General features: G+C 51.2%; 1 protein-coding gene across 6 annotated transcripts; it reads right to left on the bottom strand.

Annotated features, from left to right (window-relative positions):
- On the bottom strand, positions 1 to 21,684 carry EWSR1 (EWS RNA binding protein 1). 6 transcript variants are annotated; one of them, XM_065851315.2, is made up of 18 exons: positions 21,598 to 21,684; positions 18,560 to 18,596; positions 18,259 to 18,310; positions 15,646 to 15,769; positions 15,246 to 15,263; positions 10,760 to 10,946; positions 9,348 to 9,515; positions 8,416 to 8,630; positions 7,724 to 7,904; positions 4,892 to 4,929; positions 4,333 to 4,365; positions 3,490 to 3,608; positions 2,827 to 2,956; positions 2,307 to 2,429; positions 2,038 to 2,215; positions 1,582 to 1,679; positions 649 to 925; positions 1 to 412 (listed from the first exon to the last, which is right to left on the bottom strand). In XM_065851315.2, exons 1-18 carry the CDS (start codon positions 21,671 to 21,673, stop codon positions 373 to 375), a joined length of 2,094 nt encoding a protein of 697 aa, XP_065707387.1. In that variant the 5' UTR covers positions 21,674 to 21,684; the 3' UTR covers positions 1 to 372. The 6 variants fall into 6 exon arrangements, with proteins under 6 accessions (XP_065707387.1, XP_065707388.1, XP_065707389.1 ...); XM_065851316.2 differs by having other exon boundaries at positions 4,892 to 4,926; XM_065851317.2 differs by lacking the exon at positions 15,246 to 15,263.
- Between the last annotated feature and the right edge of the window lie 1,748 nt (positions 21,685 to 23,432).

Below are 23,432 nucleotides of genomic sequence, written 5' to 3'. Positions count from 1 at the left end.
TGCGGTTATAAACAGCGGGAGTTTTTATTTAAAAAAATCATCACAACCGTTAACAGCGTTACAGTTCATCGCGCCGCCGGGGGGGCGCACAGCATGCTCACGAGGGGGTCGCGCGGGTTTAGTTTGCGTTAAACAACCGGTTTTAAAAGGGGGGGGGGTGTAAAAAAAGAAAAAGAAAAGAAAAAAAACCTCAGCACGCTACCGTTGAACTTGGTTTTAATGTTTCTCCACAAACGGTGAAAAATACTAAAGTACAGACAAGGAATAATCATAATGTTGTGGCCAACATTATAAATACGGAATTATAAATTTAAAACATTTTTCTGGTTTAAAAAATAAATCTGGTAGTAAATGCAGCTCTGCGGGTCCGTCTCAGTAGGGCCGGTCTCTGCGCTCCTGGCGGTGCTCGCCCCTGCGGGGGGACAGGGCGGGTGAGTCACAGCGCCCCCCCACCTTTGGAGGGGTCCCCACCTGCTCCCCAACCCCAACCTGGGTGACAAAGGAAGGAGTGGGGCCCCAGTGCCACCTTGTCACCCTGCCCCCAGGTGCCCCAGTGCCACCCTGTCCCGATGTCTTGCACATCAGGGTTTGCCCCCTCCAGAGAGGACCCCGGTCCCCCACCCGCTCTCCGTGCCCCCCCCGCCGTACTTGTCCATCTTCCCTGGTCCTCCACGCCGTCCACCTCGGCCTCCGCCACCCATCTGCTCCATCAGGGGTCCGGGGGGCCCCCCGGGGCCGCCGCCTCCTCCTCCTCGCCGGCCGCCTCCTCCGTAGCCACCTCGATCCATTCCCCGGCCGCCTCGGAATCCACCTCTGTCACCACCGCGGCCACCTCTGAACATGCCCCCGGGTCCCCCGCGGTCCATGAGGCCACCTCCTCGCCCGCCGCGCATCCCCCCGGGGCCGCCCCTGCCGCGGTCTCCGCCTGGGAGAGAGGAGAAAGCCCTCAGAGCCACCCGCTCCACCCTGCCCAAAAAACAGGAGAACATCCAGAGAATCACAGAATCATTTTGGTTGGAAAAGAGGCTCAAGATCATTGAGTCCAACCATAACCCACCCCTGGCACTGCCCCATGTCCTGAGAACCTCATGTCCGTCTGTCCAACCCTCCAGGGATGGTGACTCCAGCACCGCCCTGGGCAGCCTGTTCCAATGCCCCACAGCCCTTTGGGGAAGAAATTGCTCCCCACATCCAACCTCAACCTCCCCTGGGCAACTTGAGGCCAAGCTGTTGGGAACCCCGAGAGCAACCAATGCTGCAGGAAAGCGCAGCTCACCCAGCATCTCCTCCAGAGGCTCGTTAAGAAGATGCTAATGAGGTGACACAGCTGCTTTAGGGAAGCCAAGTGCTGCAGAGAGCCCCAAGGAAGAGCCTGGGTGGCTCCCAAGAGCTGGAACACACAGAGGGACAGTGGGCAGAGCTGTCCCAGGCTCCAGGTCACAGCCTGAGGACGGGTAAAGACCCAGCAGCTCTGATCCCAGAGGAGCCGCTCCCAGGAGCCCCAGCCAGGGGCAGTGGGTGTGAACACAAGCGTCTGCAGGGCCGGAGGCAGCGGGTGTGCAGGGCGCTGGGAAGACGTACCTGGAGGGGGGAACGGGGGCGGGAGAAACCCTTCTGGTTTGGGAGCCTTGCACTGGTTACACTCTGTTCTCCAGGAGAAATTCTGGTTTCCACAGCCCCTGGGTAAAAACACCGGTTAGCAATGACCGGGGGGACGTTCCTGGCTGGATAACGCTCCAAAGTGCTGTTTGGCTGTTGGCGGGAGCGCGATGTCCCAGCAAAGAGAGGGAAAAGCTGCTCAGCAGGACCTGCAGCGAGTCCACCAGCCCCCCAGAAGTGATGCCAGCCCCAAGCTTCCTGGGAAGGCCCAGCACGTTATTTTGGGAAAGGCCCATTTATCCCAGGTAGCACCTCAGACTACAAGCCCCTCCTTGGTGCTCTGAGACATGGGACGGCTGTTGTCACTGGACAGGAGTGACCACAGCAGTGTCAGGCTGAGGCGGAGCTGTGGTGACACTGGGAGCAGGGGACACTTACGGGTTGGGGCACTGCCAGTCGCCGGCTCGGTGCTGGACGCTCCCGCCAGAGGGGTTTCCCCGGGATCCCCGCGGTCCTCTCGAGGAGAAGCCTCCCCGCTCTCCACCTCTGCCTCCCATCCGGCCCATGGGGCCACTGGGGCCACCAGGCCCCCCTGGGCCACCAGGCCCCCCAGGACCTGTAAGAAAGGCTCCGTGAATCCCCGGAGGCACTGGCCACAGCAGGAGGATGGGGCGCAGCGGCCGTGCCCTTCGGGGGGCTGACGTTACCTCCGCGGAGTGGGGGGGGCATTCCCCGCGGCTCCCGGGGGGGCATCCCGCCCCGCATGCTGTTCATCGGGCCCTTCTTGCGCGCCAGGCTGACCTTGAGCTTGTTCCCCTGGAAATCCTTCCCTAGGAGGAGTAAACAGCAAAAGTGTCACTTGGTGCTGTGAGTTCCCACCGCTCACCAGACCCCGGCGCCACACACGACTGCAGCGAGGTGTTAATCACACTGAAAATTCTACCAAAAGGGTAAAATCCCACCTGTGGGACTGCGACAAACTCCCACTGCAGGAGGTGACAGGGGACAGAAGCCTGGGCAGCTAAGGACAGCCACAACCAAGCACCACACTTATCTGTTCTAGTTAAAACCAGAACTTCTTAGGCAAAACTCAACCTAGAGCCAGCCTGAAATGACAACGATCCTCCACGCACTAAGGACAGAAACGCTGACTTTGGTCGGACAGGAATTTAGTTCTGAAATCGAGGACGAAGCGATTCGAGCCCAAAACACACCCCACGTACTCACCGTCAAACCATTCGACGGCTGTTTTGGCGGTAGACGGGTCATCGTAAGATACCATGGCATCTCCTTTCGGTTTGCCGGTCTCTTTGTTGATGTAGAGGTTTATCATCGGCTGCCCGGTCCTCTTGTTCATCTAGCGGGACAGCAAAGTGTCACCTCAAGTCACGTCTCCCCAAAAGCTGAGTGGGAGTTTAGTCGCCTCTGTTCTGCTTTTGAGATAATGCAGTCTCATTTTGGTGACTCCATGGCAGAAGAAAGGGCCCCTCTGGCTTTACCATGGGTGGCAGTTGCTGCCCAGACACCCCGAACCGTGCAGGAACAGGCCCAGAACAGCGCTGTCAGGCCCCAGCGGCCGCTCCCGTGTGCACGAACCCAGCTGCAGCCTCCCCACATCCTCCTTTGTGCTCCCACCACTCCAACCCTCCACACAGGTCCCACCAGCCGCAGATCCGTGGCTGTAAGCGCTTTCACAAACCTAACCATGCTTTTGAGGGACAAACCCTGCAAAGGTGCTTTGGTAATGCTTGAGCTACGGCTCAGCACCTGGCCGTGCGTGTCCAGCCACCCAGAGACCCGCCAGCTCCTGGAGATGATGGGCTGAAGCGAGATGAGGGAGGTGCAGGCAGGAGGAGGTGGGCAAACCCTCTCCCCCGCGTTCCCTCTCACCTTGACAACACCGCACTGCTTGAAGAAATCTGCCAGATCCTCCAGGGTCACATTGTCATTGAGTCCCTGCACATACACGGAACTGTTGTCCGAGTCCTCGTCTGGGTCCATAGGTGGGCCTAGGAGATAATTCAGGGTGTCACTGCGGGGCGAGGAAAGGCAGCGATACAACATCACGTACGGCTTTTCATCGCGTCACCCCTCGGCCAGCTGTGGCTTCCCTCTCAATGAGCGTATTTACAAAGCGAGATGAAAACGCAGGCGCTGAGCTCGTCGGTGCAGGCGGGACCGCGCTGTGGCCGCTGCCGAGCTGACCTGCCTCCCGCAGACAGACAGACACACACCCGCCGTGGAGAACCGCGTGGTTAAACCGCTCGGTTGTAATGGGAGACGCCAGGGGTATGACATGAGGAAGCTCTTCACATTCTCGGGGCTCCCCTGACCCCTCTTTTCTGCAGCACCATGCGATGCTGCGAGGCTGATGCGGAACTTCCAGCCACCCCTGCGGGATGGGACGGGAAGAGCCGCATGGTGAGAGGTAGAAGAACAGGCTACTGGACCAGTGCATACAAGCTCCAGGCTAATTCTGCCTGAAAAGGGCTTTCTACTGACTCACACAGCTGCAGAGCTCCCCAAACCCCCCCAACTTCTGCAGAGGAGGGTGAGCGCCTCACAAACACGTGCAGTTTTCCACCAGTTTGGCTGTTCTGATGAACCGGGAATCAAGATAGAAATAAAACGGCCAGAAAGTGACTGCAAATGGTGGAGCAGCCTCATGCTCCCGCAGACGGGCACGGAGCTCTTGGAGCCTGGGAGAGAATCCAAGCAGATCTTGGTAATTACCTAAATCAAGGTCTGGTCCTTCCTCCATGTGTCCTGCCAGTCGGGAAAGAATCATAAGAAGGCGTGTTAGTGCAGGCCCTGCGGGCTGAAGAACCGACACACACAAATCTATCTACATATAACCGCCGTTCGATGGCGCTGGTTAAACTCAAATTGACCCGCATTGCCCAAACATCAGCAATGCACCTTTACTTGGTGATCGGTTTTGCTATTTTTAGCAGCTTTTCAAACCATTAACCACTATTACGCCTTTTTTTTTTTTTTATGCTTTACCAGGCCAATTGGTTTTACGTTCATTAATCAAAAGTTACTTTACGAAAAAAACAAAAAATTATTAAATCCAAACCATTTATTTTCCCCAAATTACAGAAGTGGTTGCTCAATTCTTCCACGTTACCCTGTGTCCTGTAACCGCGTACCCCTAGGCATCGCCGGCAGTACCCATTACAGTCTTGTTGCATTTTAAGCACTTAAAACGAATACAAAATTACACTTTGTTCTAAAAACTGACTGCAATTTTTTTTTTTAACACTATCCATTGTAATGCTCAAAAACTTACCACCAGGCTTATTGAAGCCACCTCGCTCTCCAGCGCTGCTGGGGGGATAAACGAAGAAATGAAGGCCTTTCCCTTTACAAAGCCAGTACCGCTCGGAGCCGCTGCGGCTCACTGGGAAGAAGGGCACTGGCTAAAAACATCTCCAAACAATGCATCTGTCTCTCTCTCTCTCATCTCGGCACTATGCCTTTCTTCAGGGCAGCTCGCTCAAATCTCCTTTACATATACGCAACCTCGCTTGTCTGGTTTGAGACACCACTTTGTTGGTAGCCTTGCATTAGTTGTACGGGTATTATCAGTGCAATACTTGGCGAAAAAAAATGGGTTCTGGTGGTTTTGAATTGGGTTTTTGCTTCAGAGGAATCGTGGGGTCGGTCGCTGGTCGACTCCCTCCCCTCTGTGTGTACATAAAGATGCACCCTCAGCCTCCCGCAGCACCGGAGCGAAACGAGCCCGCGGGTCCCTGACATTAACAGTTCAAAAGGGAGGAGACAAACCATAACGCGATAACCTACAACACAGTTCAGATGACATTTCCGCTAAAAACCTCGGTTATAAAGCCATACATTCAGGTCGCTACTGAATTTAACAAGTCTCTGCGGAGGGAGAACTTACAGAATACAGCGGGGGCTCGAAGGCCGGGGGTGCAGCTTTGTGGACACAGAGCAGAACGGGAAGATTTCGGCACGTGCCGATGATGCGAAGTGGCGGCTGCAGCTTTTCTCAGCAGCTCTGGCTGAAGCGTTCAGCTAAAAGCGCTTCCAAGCGTCGGTTAATTAGGAAAACACCACCCGAAAAGGATTTTTGACGTTTCTCACTCTTTTTGGAGAAGCAAGAAACCGTTTGGAAGGAGACGAGCAGAGGAGGGAGCGCACCGCTAATTTTCTAGCAAGTATTGCACCTCTAATACTGGATAAAATCAAAGTCGTCAATACAAAGTTTCAAGCTGTTGCATGCAGCTTTGCGCCCTTTTCTTAAAGTACACACCATTTACGTAATGTCTCTCTTTTTAAACATATATGTTTACACTTTTTAACGTTACACAATTCTAAAGTAGTATACCTCCTCTGGTTTTATTACCAAACAACAAGTAGGCAGTTACCAAAGTTACAGAAGGATTCCATTTATACAATGAATACATTTGGTTAAAAATATTCTATGTATATTTTTCCTCTCCATATGGACACCGTGTCTAGTCCCACTTTTCATTATGCTGCCGGCTGAGTACTGAGTACGGGTACTTTTTAAGTACTGAAGTGTATACAAGGCTCTCACTTTGTAACCTGTAGCATATAAATGCGACAAAGCATGTTAAAAAGTTTCCATGTTTAACAGCCAATGAAAATATCAAATAATCGAGGCAATGAAAAAGGGCACGTTAATAACATCGAGCTCCTTACCTGCCGGAGACACTGAAATCCATCACCACAGCATGATAAGAAGGGCCGAGTTCCCCTACCCGCCCCTGGGGCTCCTTGGGATGTCCACCTTGGCTATGGACGGCAGCAAGTCTACGTCCATAAAGCAGGGGACCCTTTGTAAAGCTCTAGTCAGGTGGAAATGGCTACGTATGCAATTTAAGCTCAGATTAGGGGGGGTGAAATCAGAGAGAGATGACAAATCTTTGGCATGAGAAGCTCCGGAGGGGCTAGAAATTTGAAGATGTGATGATAGACATTTCAAGTGTCTACATCTACTTTAAACCATTAGAGATAAATACATCATGGGTGAAATCTTTATGCAGAACCATGGAACTCTCGTTCCACTTGAGCCAATTCAAGTCAGACGTGTTCCAACACGAGCCACTCATTTTCTTCTCTTTCCACACACCAGTAGTTGTATTTCTCCGATAAAGATTTCATGCCACTTCAATTCATTTCGCCAGAGCTATGCAGAATGGGACTATCGATTGCCGAACTCTGGTTGCCACCAGGTTGTCAAACACCTCGAGGATTCAGGCTGTCCTGCCGAGGAGGGGGGGGCAGCACTGCGCATCCCACACCCCGCGTGCGCCGGGGGACACTCTGCATAGCTCTGAGCGACAGCGGGAAGGGATGGAACACACACAAAGCCACAGCTGCCTTCTCTGAGGAACCTTTGGGATGAATCCTCCTTCCTCGCCACTACCGAAACAAACATCCCGGACAGACACAGCGCTGAACGTGCAGGTTTACCAAACCAGATTTTGCCATCAGTTAAAATGGCCAAACTGGTTTAGATGACCTGAAAGCTCCGAGAGGGAGCAGTCCCGGGAGCCAAACCTCATCTCTTTTACTTTCTCGGGGTCTTTCTTCACGCTCCAACCAAGCTCTAAGTGTTCTGCCCACTCAGAGTCATGGCTTTGACAGCAGAAATCGGCCCTGGGTGCACACTTAGGGACGTAGCTCCGCGTGCTACTGCTAAGGTGGAGAGGCCGGCGGCAGAACACGGGGCTGAGCGGAGCCGCCGGCCTTGTACGTACCTGACCTGACAAGATCCCACTAGTGAGGCACAGGGAGTGACTCCTGGTTTGTGTGTGTTCGATCCAGAGTTACTGTTAAATCCCACAGAGGATTTCACCTCTGCGCAACCATGAAGGGAGCTGAAAGTTCCAGGTTTAGCAAATCCCCTAATTCCCCGCCCTGGGGCCCAACCCACTGCAGGATAAACAAAAAATAGATCCTGCTCTTATTTCCCCTAGGATAACATTTCCATGGATTAGAAACAATGCTACTACAGAGTTGTTCCCCATGGAAGTACCGTTGGGAATGTCAACCTTTCAGTCCCTTCTTTCCGTTTCAAATCCTACAGGTAAACCAGAATTAGGTAAAAGGAGAAAAGATTTGCTCTTACCCCATTCCACCGCGTCCTCCTCCCCGCCCACCTCTGCTCATGCCTCCGCGATCATATCCCCCTCTTCCCCTGCCCCGGTTATCAGGGCCGCTCATATTCCGGTTCTCTCCTGAGCCTGAAAAGCCTCCGGAATCCTGTCCGTACACATTCATGCTGCTGGGATGGTCCTGACGGAACGAGCCTGAGGAAGTTTGTAACAAAAATGTCAGGGAGCCGCAGACAAGAGTGGGTTGAAGCTGCCTGTCCCCTCTTTAAGCCCTTTTACCCGCCTTCAGCACCAGAATGTAATCACGACAATAATTTGCTACAGCACTTATAGCAACAGCGTTAATTTAAGGATGAGTTTTACGCTAGGCCCTGCCAGTCCGACCTCTGCAGAACTGCCGCCTGGCCTAGCAGAACTGTTTACACCGAGTCTTGTCCAAAACAGTATTTTGTGCTTCTGTGTTCTCCACCCACCTGTGCACCTCTGCAACACCGAGGGGGAGCATCGTGACTCGTGGCCGCACCAGGCAAGCCGATTTTCAGCAAGAAAAGGCAAATCCCAGCTACAGCACGCTCTCCCTTCAACAGAGCTACAAGCTTTAGACCCCAAATTACGTCAAGCCTCCTTTGGAGACAGCTCGCCCTGCAAGGACGAGGGAGAACGACCCTTTTCCCCGGCACGGCGCGGCTCTGCGGAGCTCACTCACTCTGCTGGCTGTAACTGCTGCTCTGCTGGCTGTACTGGCTCGGGGCCTGGCTGTAGGATCCTGTTGGGGGCGGGTAACTGGTCGGTGGGGGTTGCTGCCCGTAGCTGCTTTGTTGGCCATAGCTTGTCTGCTGTCCATAGGTGCTCTGCTGCCCGTAGGTGCTCTGCTGGGAGTAAGTGCTCTGATCGTAACTGCTTGGCTGGCTGGAGGAATAGCTGGGAAGAGAAAAGCATTGAAAAGGTGGGAAGACGAGCCAATTCACCATCGTTGTGCATTAGGCTGCAGAAGCAGCTCATGCCAGAAGGTAATGCAATTATGAGCCATATGTGCTCTTGTAAACCGTTTTAAAAGGTGAAGTCATCCTATGGAGACTAGTTCACCGGCAGGAGACAAAATAAACCTGGTAGATCACTAAAAGCAAAAACCATGCGGCTGTTCACAAGTTATTCATACCTCTAGAAAGAGGCAGAAGCAGCAAAAATCAGCAGCAATGCAAGTAACAGTCTCCCATTCTGCCTCAGCACTGAAATATTGTCAGCCGATGAATAATAGAACAGTTCCCCCTCATGCACCTCCAGCTTTGGGCATTTCAAAACATACACTTTAGAAGTCAGCATCAGCATTTTAAAGACACTTGAGGGGAAGAGGCGAGCCTCTTGTCAAAGCCATGTGTAAGGAGGTAGTTAAAGGTCACTGTAACACAATCCATATCTAGGAAATTTCTTAAAAAGATTTGTAATCATTACAGGTGTGCATGCAGAGACACTCAATCACAGTTTCATCCTCCCTACCACAAGAAGCACACCAACAAGAACCACGTCTTCCTCTTCCCAGGACATCAAACCTCGTTTTTCATTTAAAATGCTTTGAGAAAACCCTTTTTGCCCAAGCGAACCTGAGTTTGCAGGAGGCTGAGCCTGTGGGGACGTTACCTGGTCGGTGGGTAGGAGGGTGGCGCGGTGACGGGCTGCATGGGGTAGCTGGCAGGCACCTGGGGGTAGCTGTAGTTGCTCTGGCCGTAGCCCAGGCTGGGCTGGCTGTAGCCCGTCGTACTTGACTGTGGCTGGCTGGTCTCTGCTGGTTTGCTGCCATCCTGGGGTCTGTGGAGCGATATGGGACAAGAAGGAATCGTTGGAGCGAAGCCTCACCTCTGGGAGCAGCAAAGGGGCTCAGATTTCCCCAGGACAATGGCAATACCTGTTTCTTTGGGTGGTGTGACAAGCTGGCACCGTATTGGTGTCAGGCACTCTGGCAGCAGCTAATAGAGGTTCATTAAACACTAAATATTTTAGCACTTGCTGACTGAGTACTCGAACACTCCACTGCCATCAGGAAAGACCTGGGCAGCCCCCTGAACAGAGAGCAGAGGGTTCAGACTTTGGCTCTAGAATTGAGCCGAGGGTGTGAAACATCCAGGAAAATGGTCAGCAGCTCCAGCTGGTTTTGCACAATGCTTGGAAACTATGAGCTCAAAAGCAGCCAGTTAAATGCACCATTGTTTGGTTTGGAATCCAGAGCAAGCAGATATTGCCCTATATACGTTACCCGACGAAAGGGAAAGGACATTGGGGGTTGGACTAGATGACCTTTAAAGGTCTCTTCCAGCCCCAACTGTTCTGTGACTTTACATTTAGTATTAACTCTGAAGGCCTGAGAAGGAAGGGAACGCTTTGCACATGTCCCCTTCCTTTTCATTTGTCCTATACGGTTTATAATCTCTTATAATCAGAGCAGAGTAAAAAGAGTTAAACTACTTTTGTCGTACAAGCTGGGAAAAAATGATTTTACATGATGTCAGGATTCATACTTAAAAGTGTAATGTGACAGACACAGAGCTGTGCCAAGTGCCGCCTTTCCTCACTGGAGTGGTTGCTACAACCACCAGGTAAACAAATGAAGCAGTTTTTCTGACTACTAAACAAGTTTCCATTATGTATGCTAAATCTTTCATATCCTGAGCAAACAATTAAACTAAATATACCATTGCAGTGCCAAGACACAAAAGATTTAAAAAGGAAATCGCCTACCCTGCGTACATCCACCCAAGAAGTCACAGTACGTAACAGTATCCTGTCTGGCCCTGTGACTCAAGATTGGTCAGACTGGTCCGTTTTCTGTTCTACGTCGTGAGTCAAGAGCCCGTTTTTGCTGCTCGGTCGCTCTCCTCGTCTCTCAGTAACGGCGCTGACTCACCGCACCGGAGCACAACCTTCCCACACAGCTTCCCCAGCCCCAAAACGCGCTGGGATCTCAAGACCGAAGCTCAAGCGCGACAGGCGGAAAAAAGGCGTTGAGCAAAACCAGTGGCTCCCAGTTGCGCTGGGAGGAGAGGAGCCGAGGTTACCTTGTGGGAGTGGGAGCGGTGGGCTGCTGCCCATAGGCCGGGTAGGCGGGCTGGGTGCCGTAAGCGGAGGGTGCGGCGTAGGAAGCCTGGGTGGTGGTAACCGTGGCGGTGTTGGTGTCATAGGCGGCCGTGCCGTAGCCCTGGACCGGCTGGCTGTACGCCGGGGGGGCGGTCGGGGCGGTGTAACCTACAACAGACCACATCAGATTCAGTTTGGCGAGCTTTCGGTGCTACCATTTCACATTATTGAACTGCTGGAGATGGTTTATCAGCCCGCGGGTATGGTACCGGTTTTACCACTGCAAAAATATCGCGGATAACTCAAAAATGATAAATTAACCCTTCACCTTCCTTGGAGAAACCCCCTGCCTACAGCCCCAGCTCTACCCTCGCCATTCAAAAACCCCGCTCCAAGGAGCTTTCTGGAAACCAGCCTTCCATCAGCATCCAAAGCGGTTTGTTTACAGCTCCCGGTTAGTGTAACAATGCACACACAGGGCAAGCTGAGGCACGCAGCATCTTCTCAACGCACGAGAGCTAAACAAAGCTCCTGTCAGCCCTGCGGTAAAAGAAATCCAATTCATTTAAGAAGTACGGTCCCATTCTTCCAGCTTTTTTGACAAATCAGAGCAGCAAACAGCAGCAGGCTGACATGACAAGTCCTTCTGAGCCATTTGTAAAGTCCTAGTTTAAATCAGTAATTCTGGAAACAAAAGAAAAGCAACTTCACATTTGCTTTGACTTAAGAGAAACGCCAAAAAAGACAAAGTAGCTCCTGCTGTTTTATGTACCTTCACTTTTCTTAGAATTTCAGTTTGATTTAGGTAAAACCCTTACAGCTCACACATTTATTTCTAAACCATTTTACAAGAATATCCATGACCCTGAAACAGCTACATTTAAATGATTCTTTCCAGCAGCTGCCGCTGTATAATTTAGTCGACTATGTGGCTCGTCACAAAGGCAAATCATAAACCCGGCATTAACACGGCAGCTTTTTTAGTTTGAGAACCTTGCGAACAGGTTTTCAAATTATGAAACAGAGACTTATATATAAAAATTATAAATTAAAAACTTTGTTAGCAGAAGCTGACTTACTAAAAATATAAAACATTGACTGCCAAAGAGCAGCCGATTGATCTCAGTCTTACTGACGTGATCTTAATTGCATCAATTAAGGTAACAGCTTCTCCATTGCTTCTTATTTTTAATAAACACAGGACACTTGTGACATACTCTTCCTTCTAACTATACAGCATTTTAGGTAAATTGTGCTGTAGCTTTTTATTTCAATTCCCTCATCTACAAAACAAATGGAGTTCCATCAGAACACAGCGCGTCCTCCTGAAGCCCCGCGGAACTTCCACATCTCGCTGACCCTGCCACAAAATTGGAACCTTTCCCAAAGTCTCTCTGAACCAGCGAGGAAAGAGGAAGAGGAGCGAGAGGAGGAAGTTTGCACAGCGCTTTAGTTTAAACAATAAACTGCAGTTTTCTATCCTGTGCGATGCTCTTGGGTTTGCGGGTTAGTCTGAGGATCCTGATGAAGGGGACACTCATGTCACCTGCCCCTGTCTGCTCACACAAGCCTCAATCCTCCTGCCGTGTCCCCCCTCCTACCAAACGCCTCCACGCCGCAGCTCCGCCAACCTGGAAAGATGAAAGGGAGAGAATGAGCTCATCTCCCGCCAGGAAATAACCGGCACGAATCACCAGTTGTCACGGTCACCGTTTCTTTTTGGTGAGAAGTTCTCTGAAAAGCAAAGCCCTGCTCCACGTGTCGCTGAGCAGGGTGAACAGCACAATGCCCAATGGGATAAAATGAGGATGATTTTTAGAGTGTCGGACAAATTTAGACAGTCCAAACCACTGAAACGTCAGCATTTCCACAGAGAGCACCGACACCAGAAGTGAAAGGAATCCTTAAGCGGCCAAAGCCTGACCGCTCACTAAAAAAATGGCTTGTTTGCATAAGCACCGTCGCTAAAACCACAGCCCTGCCCTCCCACATCAAGCAAGGGAGCAGGTTTGCTCACACCTGCCAACGGAGCAAAAGGGAGGAAAAAAAACCCCGAATTTTAATGCATCAGCTCGAGACAGAGCATTTCCCTTGTCTAAGTGTGCGCAGCAGGAAGGGTTTGTACCAAAGAAAGGCAAGGCAGCGATTTAACATCCCACTGGCCTCAATTTTCATTTCAACAGCTTAGTTTAGGTACTCTGAAAATCCTCAAGAGCTGGATTTTTGAGGGGGATGTTCACATTACTCCTCTCTCCTTCCCAAACTGGTCAGTAAGAGAAATGGCAAATCTCCAGAACAGATACCGTAAGAAAAGGGTAACAAAGAACTCGGATAACCTTTGATTTCTTCTCAAAGTATCCAAGCCTACTAGGAAAACCTTAATTCAAGTCTAGGAATTCTTCAGATGGAGGGGAACCTTGCAGGATTTGCTCCTCAGAGAAAACCAACCAAACACACTGCATTCAAAGAGATTTATTCTGAAATAAGCAGGCTGCACGTCAGCTAGCAGCAGTTTTTGAAGGCTCCTCTCTGACACAAGCAGAATTAAAAGCTACCCAGGGGGGGGTCTGTGTGTCCAAAGAGACCTGACCCCACTTTGGCACTGCAAGCTTCTACCAGTGAGGGAGATAAGACATCTATGGGTGTGTTCATTAGAAACTTAAAACATACCTAACCCTGAATTTCACAGGTAAAATAAAAGGAAGTCAGGGCTGGCTGTCCCTAACTTAGAGAGTAATTCCCATTTAGTGACTTGAAGGAGATTCACATTTGAACATCTGAAATGTCTTTGCCCCCAAACCACACTCTCAGAAATCCAATAACCCTCAGGGATGTGGCTCTATTTTACTCTGGAATTCACACTTTTACACCACAGCAATTAAAGCACAAATGACCACAGATTCAATGCTGCCAATTAATCCCCTAATCCAGTCGGTGTGCGGGGGGCTGCGGAGGAGCCTGCAGGTCCCCAGACCTCATTTGGCCGTAAGAAAATCAATAGGACGACCCAAAGATGCCTTTTCCTACAGCCCTGGGGAGGGAAGAAGCACAACGCGGGTGGTGACTGTCACCTCAGGTGGCCCAGGAGCTGGTGCAAGGCTGGATGACGGAGAGTTTGGGACAGAAAGGTCTTTGGGCAGGTGAAAACAGCCCTTACCTGGGGCTCTGGGGCACATGGAGGGATCCTCTCTGCCGTTCTTGCATAGGATTTGAATTTCCCTGACCACAAGAGCATCTTACCCCCAAAAAATAAGTTGTTAGGACAAAAAAAAAAGCCACTTTGCTTTGAAGTAATTGCAGACATCCCTCTGCTACAAGGCGTTGCCTAGGAAAAATAAATGGAGATTCAACCACAAAAATTGCAGGTCTCTTAGGGCGTAAAGATGCCCCAGGCAACACCCCGGGCTTTATTTAGTGCGAAAGGCAGAGACGGGCTTTAAGCACCATCAGTCTCGTTTGCACAGCGCTGGCTCCTCACGGAGAGGCAGGTGTAGGAAGAATAAATCCAACCTGGCACTTTGCCTGGAGAACATCGCCCGTCCCGCTCCAGACCGGCACGGATTGAGGCAAATCCCACTCCAAGGTCTAACAGGATCTTTGGCTTGAGCGCTTCTCCGGTTTGTTTTTGCCTTTTTGATTAAAAGAAGCATTTTGCCTTTAAAAAGTGCTAATTGCCAGGCAGAAATAGTCCTTACCTGTGTAAAATATTCAATATTTTAAGTGCTGTACAACTGGATAGACTATAGGTTAATATTTTCTCTCGGTGAAGTGTTCCTCAAACTGTGGCCAGACACCCCACTGCCTGTCTGTCCTGGCATTCCTTTGCGTTGGGAAGTATTTAAGGAAGCTCCCACTCTACTAAATGTTTATAATATCTCTCAAAGCAAAGGATGAACCTGCAGAAAACGGCACCCAGGGCCTTACTTGGAGGAAAACTTACTTTCTTTTACAAAGTCTCCTGAATATTCAGTCCAAATACACCAGAAGTGAACAGTATCTCAGTAGGTTCTTTCAGACATTAAGACACTTGCACATACAAAACTCCCATTCAAAGAGCACACGTTGGAATAATTGACAGCGCGTTAATGAACATGTGACGTATGCATCTGCACTGGGAATCCAAAGACACCATGGAACATGCACGGGTGGTGGTGGGGACGGCTGGACGTGTCTAACCGTGCTGTTCACCCTTTAGGAAACGGCCGGATAACGGGGTTAGATTCACCCAAAATGCCTCAGCACGGCTGTCATTACTTTTATCCATAAATTACGCCACTCGGAGTCTTTAGAAAGACGTGGGGATGGCAAACAGCACCACAGCCCAGCAAATGCTTACTGACACTGTGTGTGCGCTCTGATGCTGGACATTTTAGCGCTAAAACCTAGGCACACCTAAAGGGTTAACACCACGAGTTCAGACGGGATGAGACGGCGTTTTCCATGCAAGAGCGAGCAGGATAGTCAAACCTGTACTGGTCCCTTCTACTGTGGGAAGCACAAGACAAAAAGTAGAGGGTACAACTATCAGAACAGGCACATGTCACTTCCACCCGTTTGATTTTCAGGCAACCGAGGTGCTGAGGTTGTGAGAGCAGCCCGAGCGCTGGCTCTGCCCCCACGTTTAGCTCCGCAGCGCGAACCAGCACCCAAAACGCTCCCTGAAAAATTAAACAGGCATATTTATTTACTCCTCAGCCCACCCACAGCTTCGCATGGCTTTAAACTGCCCTTCACTCAAGGAAGGTTCTTGAGGAAGGAGCTGTTTCCACATCGGAGCTGCTCACAGTAATTCAGAGCTCCCTGAGGTTGACTTGAGCTTAACTCTTGCCCCGGGATAAGCGGGGCCTTGCAGGAACAGGGGTCTTACCGGTGGGAGGCTGCCCGTAGGACGTTGCGTACGCAGTCTGCCCGTACGTGGCGGTCGTCTGGGGCTGTGTGTAGCTGACGTCAGTGGGTTGTCCGTAGGTTCCGTAACTCTGTTGCCCGTACGTCTGCTCCAAATATGACACAAATTTAATTTATGAACAGAAGTGACTCACAGGTGATGCAGAGAGACACACAGAGGCTGTTTCGGTGCTGTGCAGAGATGGGGGTCTGTGTTACCTGATGTATTGAAAGTAATCAGAGTCAAGCCAAGGCTACTGTGAAAGTTTGGGCACTGCTGCAACTTTCAGTTTAGATCTGTAATGATGTTACAAACACCATTTTTCAATGCCAGAGGGGCAGCCTCTTACACTTTCACAACACACCTCTGCTCTACATAAAGCAAAACATAAAAGCACCCAGCTCCTTGTAATTACCTGAGCACCCATCAACGCTCACAGGCACCTCCCGAGGGCTACACGGGGAGTGGGACTACTTAGAGGGCAAAGTAAAACAAGCCAGTTACTTCAATACAAAACCTATTTAAGACTCCCATTAAGTTATTTTGAATATTCTTCATGTGCACCAGCCAACAGTTTGAAAAACAGGAGCTTATGCAGGTATCCAAGAATGGGATCAGCAGAAGCACCCAAGGCTTTGCCATCACCAAACCGTCCTGGTGCCTCTGTGTTCAGCGGGAGCTCAGCTCACACTGTCCCTGCAGATCATTTTCCAGTCTAGGTCATCACTAAAGCACCATGTCTGTCCATCATCTCACTCAATCACAAAGACAGCATCGCAAAGCAACTGCTCAAACGCCAGGCACCAGCTCTGTGCCACCAGCAGCTCGGCTGAGGATAAAACTCTAGTTACAGCTCAAGACATGACATGAAGACAGTTTTAACGGCCAGATTCTCAAAGGGATTTACTGACTCTTATGAGAGCTTGGAACTTAAACACTTCTTGGGATTAAAGGTCACGTTACTCGTGAGCCAGCCTCCCTGAACTCATGCTGCAGATCTCACCAAAAGAAGAAAAGCCTTGACCAGACTGAGTATCATAGAATCACAGAATAATTAGGGTGGTAAGGGACCTCCCCACCTCCCCCAGTGCCACCCCTGCCATGAGCAGGGACATCTTCACCAGCTCAGGTTGCTCAGAGCCCCGTCCAGCCTGGCCTGGGATGTCTCCAGGGATGGTTCAGCCACCACCTCTCTGACCAACCTGGACCAGGCTCTCACCACCCTCAGGGCAACAATTTCTTCCTCATGTCCACCCTGAATCTCTCTCCTTTAGTTTAAAACCATCACCCCTTGTCCTATCACAACAGGCCCTGCTCAAAAGTCTGTCCCCATCTTTCTTATCAGCTCCTTTTAAGTCTGGAAAGGTCGCACTAAGGTCTCCCCAGAGCTTCTCTTCTCCAGCTGAACACCCCAGCTCTCTCAGCCTGTCCTCCCAGCAGAGCTGTTCCAGCCTCGGATCATTCCTGTGGCTCCTCTGGCCCCTCTCCAGCAGCTCCATGCTACATCAGGAGGCAGAAAATGCTGCAAACTTCCCGTGGCTATTTGCCCACAGCTGAGTTTAGTTGGTTCATTTACTTGGTTTTAGTCTCATATTAGAGGCTGTTGTCACGGCTTTATGTTTTTACACTTGCCTTTCCGTGTCACCTGCACCTCTGGTAGCCAAGCTGTCGCCACAACCAGAATTAGTCCATTAAAAGCTGCTTCGTAATGCTCCAACTCGACAATGTGATGGTTTCTATCTCCGTAATACAGATCACAGTATCACAGTATATTTGGGATTGGAAGGGACCTCAAAAGATCATCTAGTCCATCCCCCCACCAGAGCAGGAACACCCAGATGAGGTCGCACAGGAACATGTCCACGTGGGTTTTGAATGTCTCCAGAGTAGGAGACTCCACAACCTCCCTGGGCAGCCTGGGCCAGTGCTCTGTCACCCTCACCCTCACCCTCCTGGGTGGCACGATTTTCCCTTCAGAAACGTCTCTGGAGAGGTGGGGGAAAATTAACCTAGGCCACTTTTTGAGGACACAAGTTTACCTTCGGAAACAGGCTCGCTGTGTGTGTACAAATGTGGTTTTAGTAATTTGGATTCTACAGATCAAAAACAAACACAGTTTAATTAATCTCTTAAAGATCAGCATCATTTTGCAGTCCAGTCAACTGAGAGTATTAATAGCTTTAGCAACAATACCTCTGTGAAAATATCTATTTCCTCCTTCTTTGTCCAACTGCTGCAGTCTCACAAACGGCAATTTCCTCCCCTCTTTTTTTTAGGTTTTTCTCTCCTACACCACTGAGTAAAACATCCACCAACACGGTGGTGTCAAACACACCCAGAATTAGGCTTTTAGAATCCTCCCGACAACAACCACTTTAATCTTGGATATATCACCAAAGAAGGGACTGTTGAGGCTCCTGGACATTTGGGTCGTTTTCATTTTAAACAAGCGGTTTGAGCTGGGTGGGAAGCTCCAAGAGAACTTTTAATGACTGATTTTGATGCTCCCACAGCGTTTTTTGTGGCAGAGCCCTGTGAAGTTTACTGGAAGATTATGTGATTCAGCAGCAACTATAAAACCGTCCCGTGTTTTACCTGGGTGGTCTGTGCATATCCTTGAGCCGGCTGAGGTGCGTACGTGCTGTAGCTGTAAAAACAAATTTAAAGCCATTTATAATGCGTCCCTGTATTTCTGACTCGAGCAAAACATGTATCACAAGACGATTTGCATGAATCCAAACATTTCTGCTCAAATACTATGACAATGCAAAATCTAAAAGCTAAAGGAAAACCACAGGATTTATAAACATACCCAAGTTAAGACTAAACCACAATTATTATATACTTATATTACATCTTTTTAAAACAGAGAGGATAAGACCATAATGCTACTTACCCCTGCTGAGCTGCAGCTTGGCTATAGGTACTATAATCTACAAGAAAAAGAAAAAGAAAGACAAAAACGTTGACAAACACGTAACAAAATTAACAGTGTAAGAGCACAGTAGCTGGAATTTCCTCCTGCAGCTTGAAAGAACTGCTATAAACCGCTGGAAATCCACTTTCAAAAGAGTGGAAGGTAAATGAACTTTTTCAGTGTTTTGGAAGGAAATAAAAATCACTCTTCCCTCCATTGTTAGTGCTGTTTGCAGCAGCAACTTTGATCTCAAATGACCCTGCTTTAATTTAACTGCCACCTTGGATGACACCCAAGGGGGCTGGCGGAGGGTGTTTTGTTTGGGAACAAAGGAAACACTGGGGCTGACACTGAAAACCCACCCCCCGCTTTCAAAGGCGCAGGTTGAGAGCTCTGGGATGTGCGGAAACCACCACACTTCACCCTATTTAAATATCCAGGAGGCAAACGAATGGCTGGAAAGTTTCAAGGCACTAATTCCCTCCCCAGAGCCCTGATCCACGCCAATATTCTCATTTAGAGGAGAACTGAAAGCCTGAAAATCCAAGCAGGAAAGTCTACACTGAAGTGGTTTGCTGGCGGGGACGGAAAATGCATCCACAGGGCAATTCCGAGGCTATATTTAAGATGATTACAGCTCCTAAAAGTTCATTTTCACTCCAAGATAACTCCAGTCTCCGTCCAAACTTCCAGAGCAAATGATGAATTCATGGCTTAGGCCAGACTTTGCCAGGTAGATCCCAGCTTTGCCGGGAGCAGAGATCAGGAATCAGCCGCTGGACGTTAGGGGAGTTTTTTGCAGGCAGAGCCGCGTAGTTGTGTGCGGGACGAGGTTTCAGTGTTTCTATCGCAGTTGCATCTTTGGGCACCAGGGATCATTTTAAAAATACTCTTTTCATACACCAGAACCTCCTGTATCTTCAGGCTGTGGATTCATCCCTAATTAAACTGTCCTCTGCTCCTCCCCAGCTCACGGTTTTTCCTCCTTTGCACTTCCCTGCGTCGATGCTAGAGCTCAGCCCCTGGCACACGTGTTGACGGACAGGAAAGGAATCGTCGTGACTCCGGCAGTGATTTTTCACAGGTAACAATTATTTTGACCTTGCACCAGAGCGCAGGAATTGGTATGAGGACATGAGGAAGGCAACAGACACACTGTGCATTATAATAAACTGCTGATCTGCCATCCGAAGGCTTCCCCGCTCCTGGGACGCGCCGCTAAAGCTGTTAAACTGCTCTGGCACCGCTCCTGCTTTCCCTACAGGTTGTCAGGCTTAATATTGAAAAATCTAGCTTGTTAAATACAGGGTCGTTGCTCTTTTTTTTTTTTCCAGTCTACACATGGCTCTATGCTCTGTTAAATCCTGAGTGCTAAAAACCATTAATGCCCATTCCCCCTCGTCCATCTTCCTGTGTTCTGCACACAGCCCCCTCCTCTTTTCCAAAACCCCTCACCCTCCAGCCACCCAAACCTCCAGACTCACAGAATCATTTTGGTTGGAAAAGACCCCCAAGATCATCAAGTCCAACCGCTTCCCAACCGCTGGCACTGCCCCATGTCCTGAGAACCTCATGTCCGTCTGTCCAACCCTCCAGGGATGGTGACTCCAGCACTGCCCTGGGCAGCCTGTTCCAATGCCCCACAGCCCTTTGGGGAAGAAATTGTTCCCCACATCCAACCTCAACCTCCCCTGGCGCAACTTGAGGCCGTTTCCTCTGCTCCTGGCGCTTGTTCCTGGGGAGGAGAGCCCGACCCCCCTGGCTCCAAGCTCCTTTCAGGCAGTTCAGAGATCAGAAGGTCTCCCCTCAGCTCCTGTTCTCCAGCTGAACCCCCCAGGACCCTCAGCTGCTCATTTTCTGCGCCCCGTTGAGTTACCACAGTCTACACACAGAGGCTTCAATTAAACACTCATCACATGTCCCGTCTTCCAGCTCCTCCGCTCCAACCTCAACACGACACTTCCCCCTTTCTAGGATAGAAATCCAGGTGTCGAATGTGCAATTTGTCTCCAGTAATCCCTCTCTTTGACTTTGCTCAAATTTAGATTAACACGAAACATTATGAAAAAAAAAAATTACTGTTCATTTACTTAAAACCATCTCTGAGCTTTTATTTCCAGGGGGAAATTAATCTTCATCCTTCTATTTCACGAGGCCCACGAGCACAATAGTGCAGCCGAAAATAGCAGCTCCCATGGAAGAACATTTCCATGCATTACGCGGAAAGACAGCCGCATTTTTAAACCCCATTTTGACAATTCCACGGGCACGTGTCTCTTTAGTAACATTGTTGTTTGGGTTTTTTTCTTAACCTCTCCAAGGTGATTTTAGTCACGCTCCCCACACTCTGTGATGTTTCCCTGTGTGGTGAGGTCCAACCTTTGGCTGCTGGGTTTTAAAACTACTTTAAATCTGATGCTGGCATGGTTGGGAACCCTCAATTTCCACCTATTCGCATCCAGTTGGACTCTCTCACAAAAGCGGGTTTCCTTCTGTGACGCTTCACTGGTTTTATTCACAAAAAAATTTACATTTGCACCAGAAACCGTCCTGAACAGCCACCAGAAAGGCCGAAGATACAGTAAAAGCTTTTAGTAAGGACAGTGATCTCCTGAAAGAGCGGAACTCGACGAATCTATCGGGGTTGGAGCACCAAGGACCCACTAATGTAAATAATCCTTTAATAAATACAAAGGAAGAACAATCTGGGCGCTGCGATCCCCGGGAGGCACCGGAGGGTCTCGGGACAGCGGTGCTGGGGACACACGGGCTGGGTGGGGGTCGGGAAACGCGCGGCCCGGGCGGGAAGAGCCGGAGCGCTCAGCGCGGGGCCCGGGGCCTCTCCCCGCCGTGACAGGCCCGCGGCCCGGCCCCCACCCCGCTCCCCCCCGGCCCCCCGCCGGCCCCAGGCCCCGCCTCAGCCCGTCCTGGCGGCCGCCGGTTCGGTTCGAGCCGCTCCCGCCCAGGAAGCCCCCGCGGAGGCCCCGGGCCGGCCCGACCCCCCCAGCCCCGCTCACCCGTCGACGCCATTTTCTCGCCTTCCTCCTCCGCGCTCCCAACGTCCGGCCGCCGCCGCCGCCCCGCGCTGCGCATGCGCTGCCCCGCCCCGCCGGGACGGACCACGACGGCGGTAGGGGGAGCCCGTGGGCGGCCGCGCACCGAGAGTTCGCCTCACTCCGCCCCGCCGCCCTCCCGAGATCTCCGCTCTGCACAGACAACAGAGATCCACCCCCGAGCCACGGCGGCGACCGCTCGGGAGGGCGGTTCTCCCGCGGCTCTGGGTGCTCCTCCCCCGCCGGGCCGATGGATGGTACGGCCCAGAGCCGTTAGGGACCGTCGCGCAAGAGCCGTTTGTACCGGAAGGCGGAGCATGAGGGGACCGGGGGCGGGGCTGCGGCGCCACCGTGTCGTACGCGAAGTCGCCCCTGACGTCACGCTCCAGCAAGTGACGTCACACCCAGCAAGTGACGTCACACCACAGCACACCTGCCCACGGGCACCTGGCCTCCCGTGCCCCAGCGGGGGCTGCAGCGTGTCCTGCAACACCTGTGTGACATGGGCAAGTGTCCCTGGGGTGGCCTGGAGCGGGTGGGTGTCCCAGGGCTGGTGTGTCCCGTGGGTGGTGTGACATGGGTGGGTGGGTGTCCCATGGGTAGCACTGCATGAGTGGGTGTCCCATGGGTGGCGTGACGTGGGATTCCCAGGGGTGGTGTGACATGGGGCAGTGTCCCATGGCTGACATGGTGTGGGTGCTGTCCCAGGGGTGGTGTGACACAGATGGGTGTCCCATGGGTGGCATTACACAGGTGGGTGTCCCAGGGGTCCCAGTGTGGGTGGATGTCACAGAATCCCAGAATGTCAGGGGTTGAAGGGCCCTGGAAAGCTCACCCAGTGCAATTCCCCCATGGAGCAGGAACACCCAGCTGAGGTTCCACAGGAAGGTGTCCAGGCGGGTTTGAATGTCTGCACAGAAGGAGACTCCACAACCTCCCTGGGCAGCCTGGGCCAGGCTCTGACACCCTCACCAGGAAGAAGCTTCTCTCATATTTAAGTGGAACCTCCTGTGTTCCAGTTTGCACCCATTGCCCCTTGTCCTGTCACTGTTGTCACCCAGAAGAGCCTGGCTCCATCCTCCTGACACTCCCCCTTTCCATATTGATCCCCAGGAATGAGTCCCCCCTCAATCTCCTCCAGCTCCAGAGCCCCAGCTCCCTCAGCCTTTCCTCACACGGCAGATGCTCCACTCCCTTCAGCATCTTGGTGGCTGCGCTGGACTCTCTCCAGCAGTTCCCTGTCCTTCTGGAACTGAGGGGCCACAACTGGACACAATATTCCAGGTGTGGTCTCCCCAGGGCAGAGCAGAGGGGCAGGAGAACCTCTCTGACCTACTGACCACCCCCTTCTAACCCACCCCAGGTACCATTGGCCTTCCTGGCCACAAGGGCCCAGTGCTGGCTCATGGTCACCCTGCTGTCCCCAGGAGCCCCAGGTCCCTTTCCCCTACACTGCTCTCTCATAGGTCATTCCCCAACTTACACTGGAACCTGGGGTTGTTCCTGCCCAGATTCAAGACTCTACACTTGCCCTTGTTTTATTTCATTACATTTTTCCCTGCCCAGCTCTCCAGCCTGTCCAGGTCTCTGATGGCAGCACAGCTTCCAGTGTCACCCACTCCTCCCAGCTTGGTGTCACCAGCAAGCTTGCTGACAGTCACTCTATTCCCTCAGCCAAGTCACTGATGAATATATTGAATAATACAGCCCCAGTACTGACCCCTGAGGCACTGCACTGGATCCAGGCCTCAACTGGACTCTGCCCCATTGACCACGACTCTCTGGCTTCTTCCTTTCAG

This window comes from Patagioenas fasciata, chromosome 17 (genome assembly GCF_037038585.1).
Source record: "Patagioenas fasciata isolate bPatFas1 chromosome 17, bPatFas1.hap1, whole genome shotgun sequence".
NCBI classification, from domain to species: Eukaryota; Metazoa; Chordata; class Aves; order Columbiformes; family Columbidae; genus Patagioenas; species Patagioenas fasciata.
Note: the sequence above shows the minus strand (reverse complement) of the source record. Positions and strands in the feature narration are given on the sequence as shown.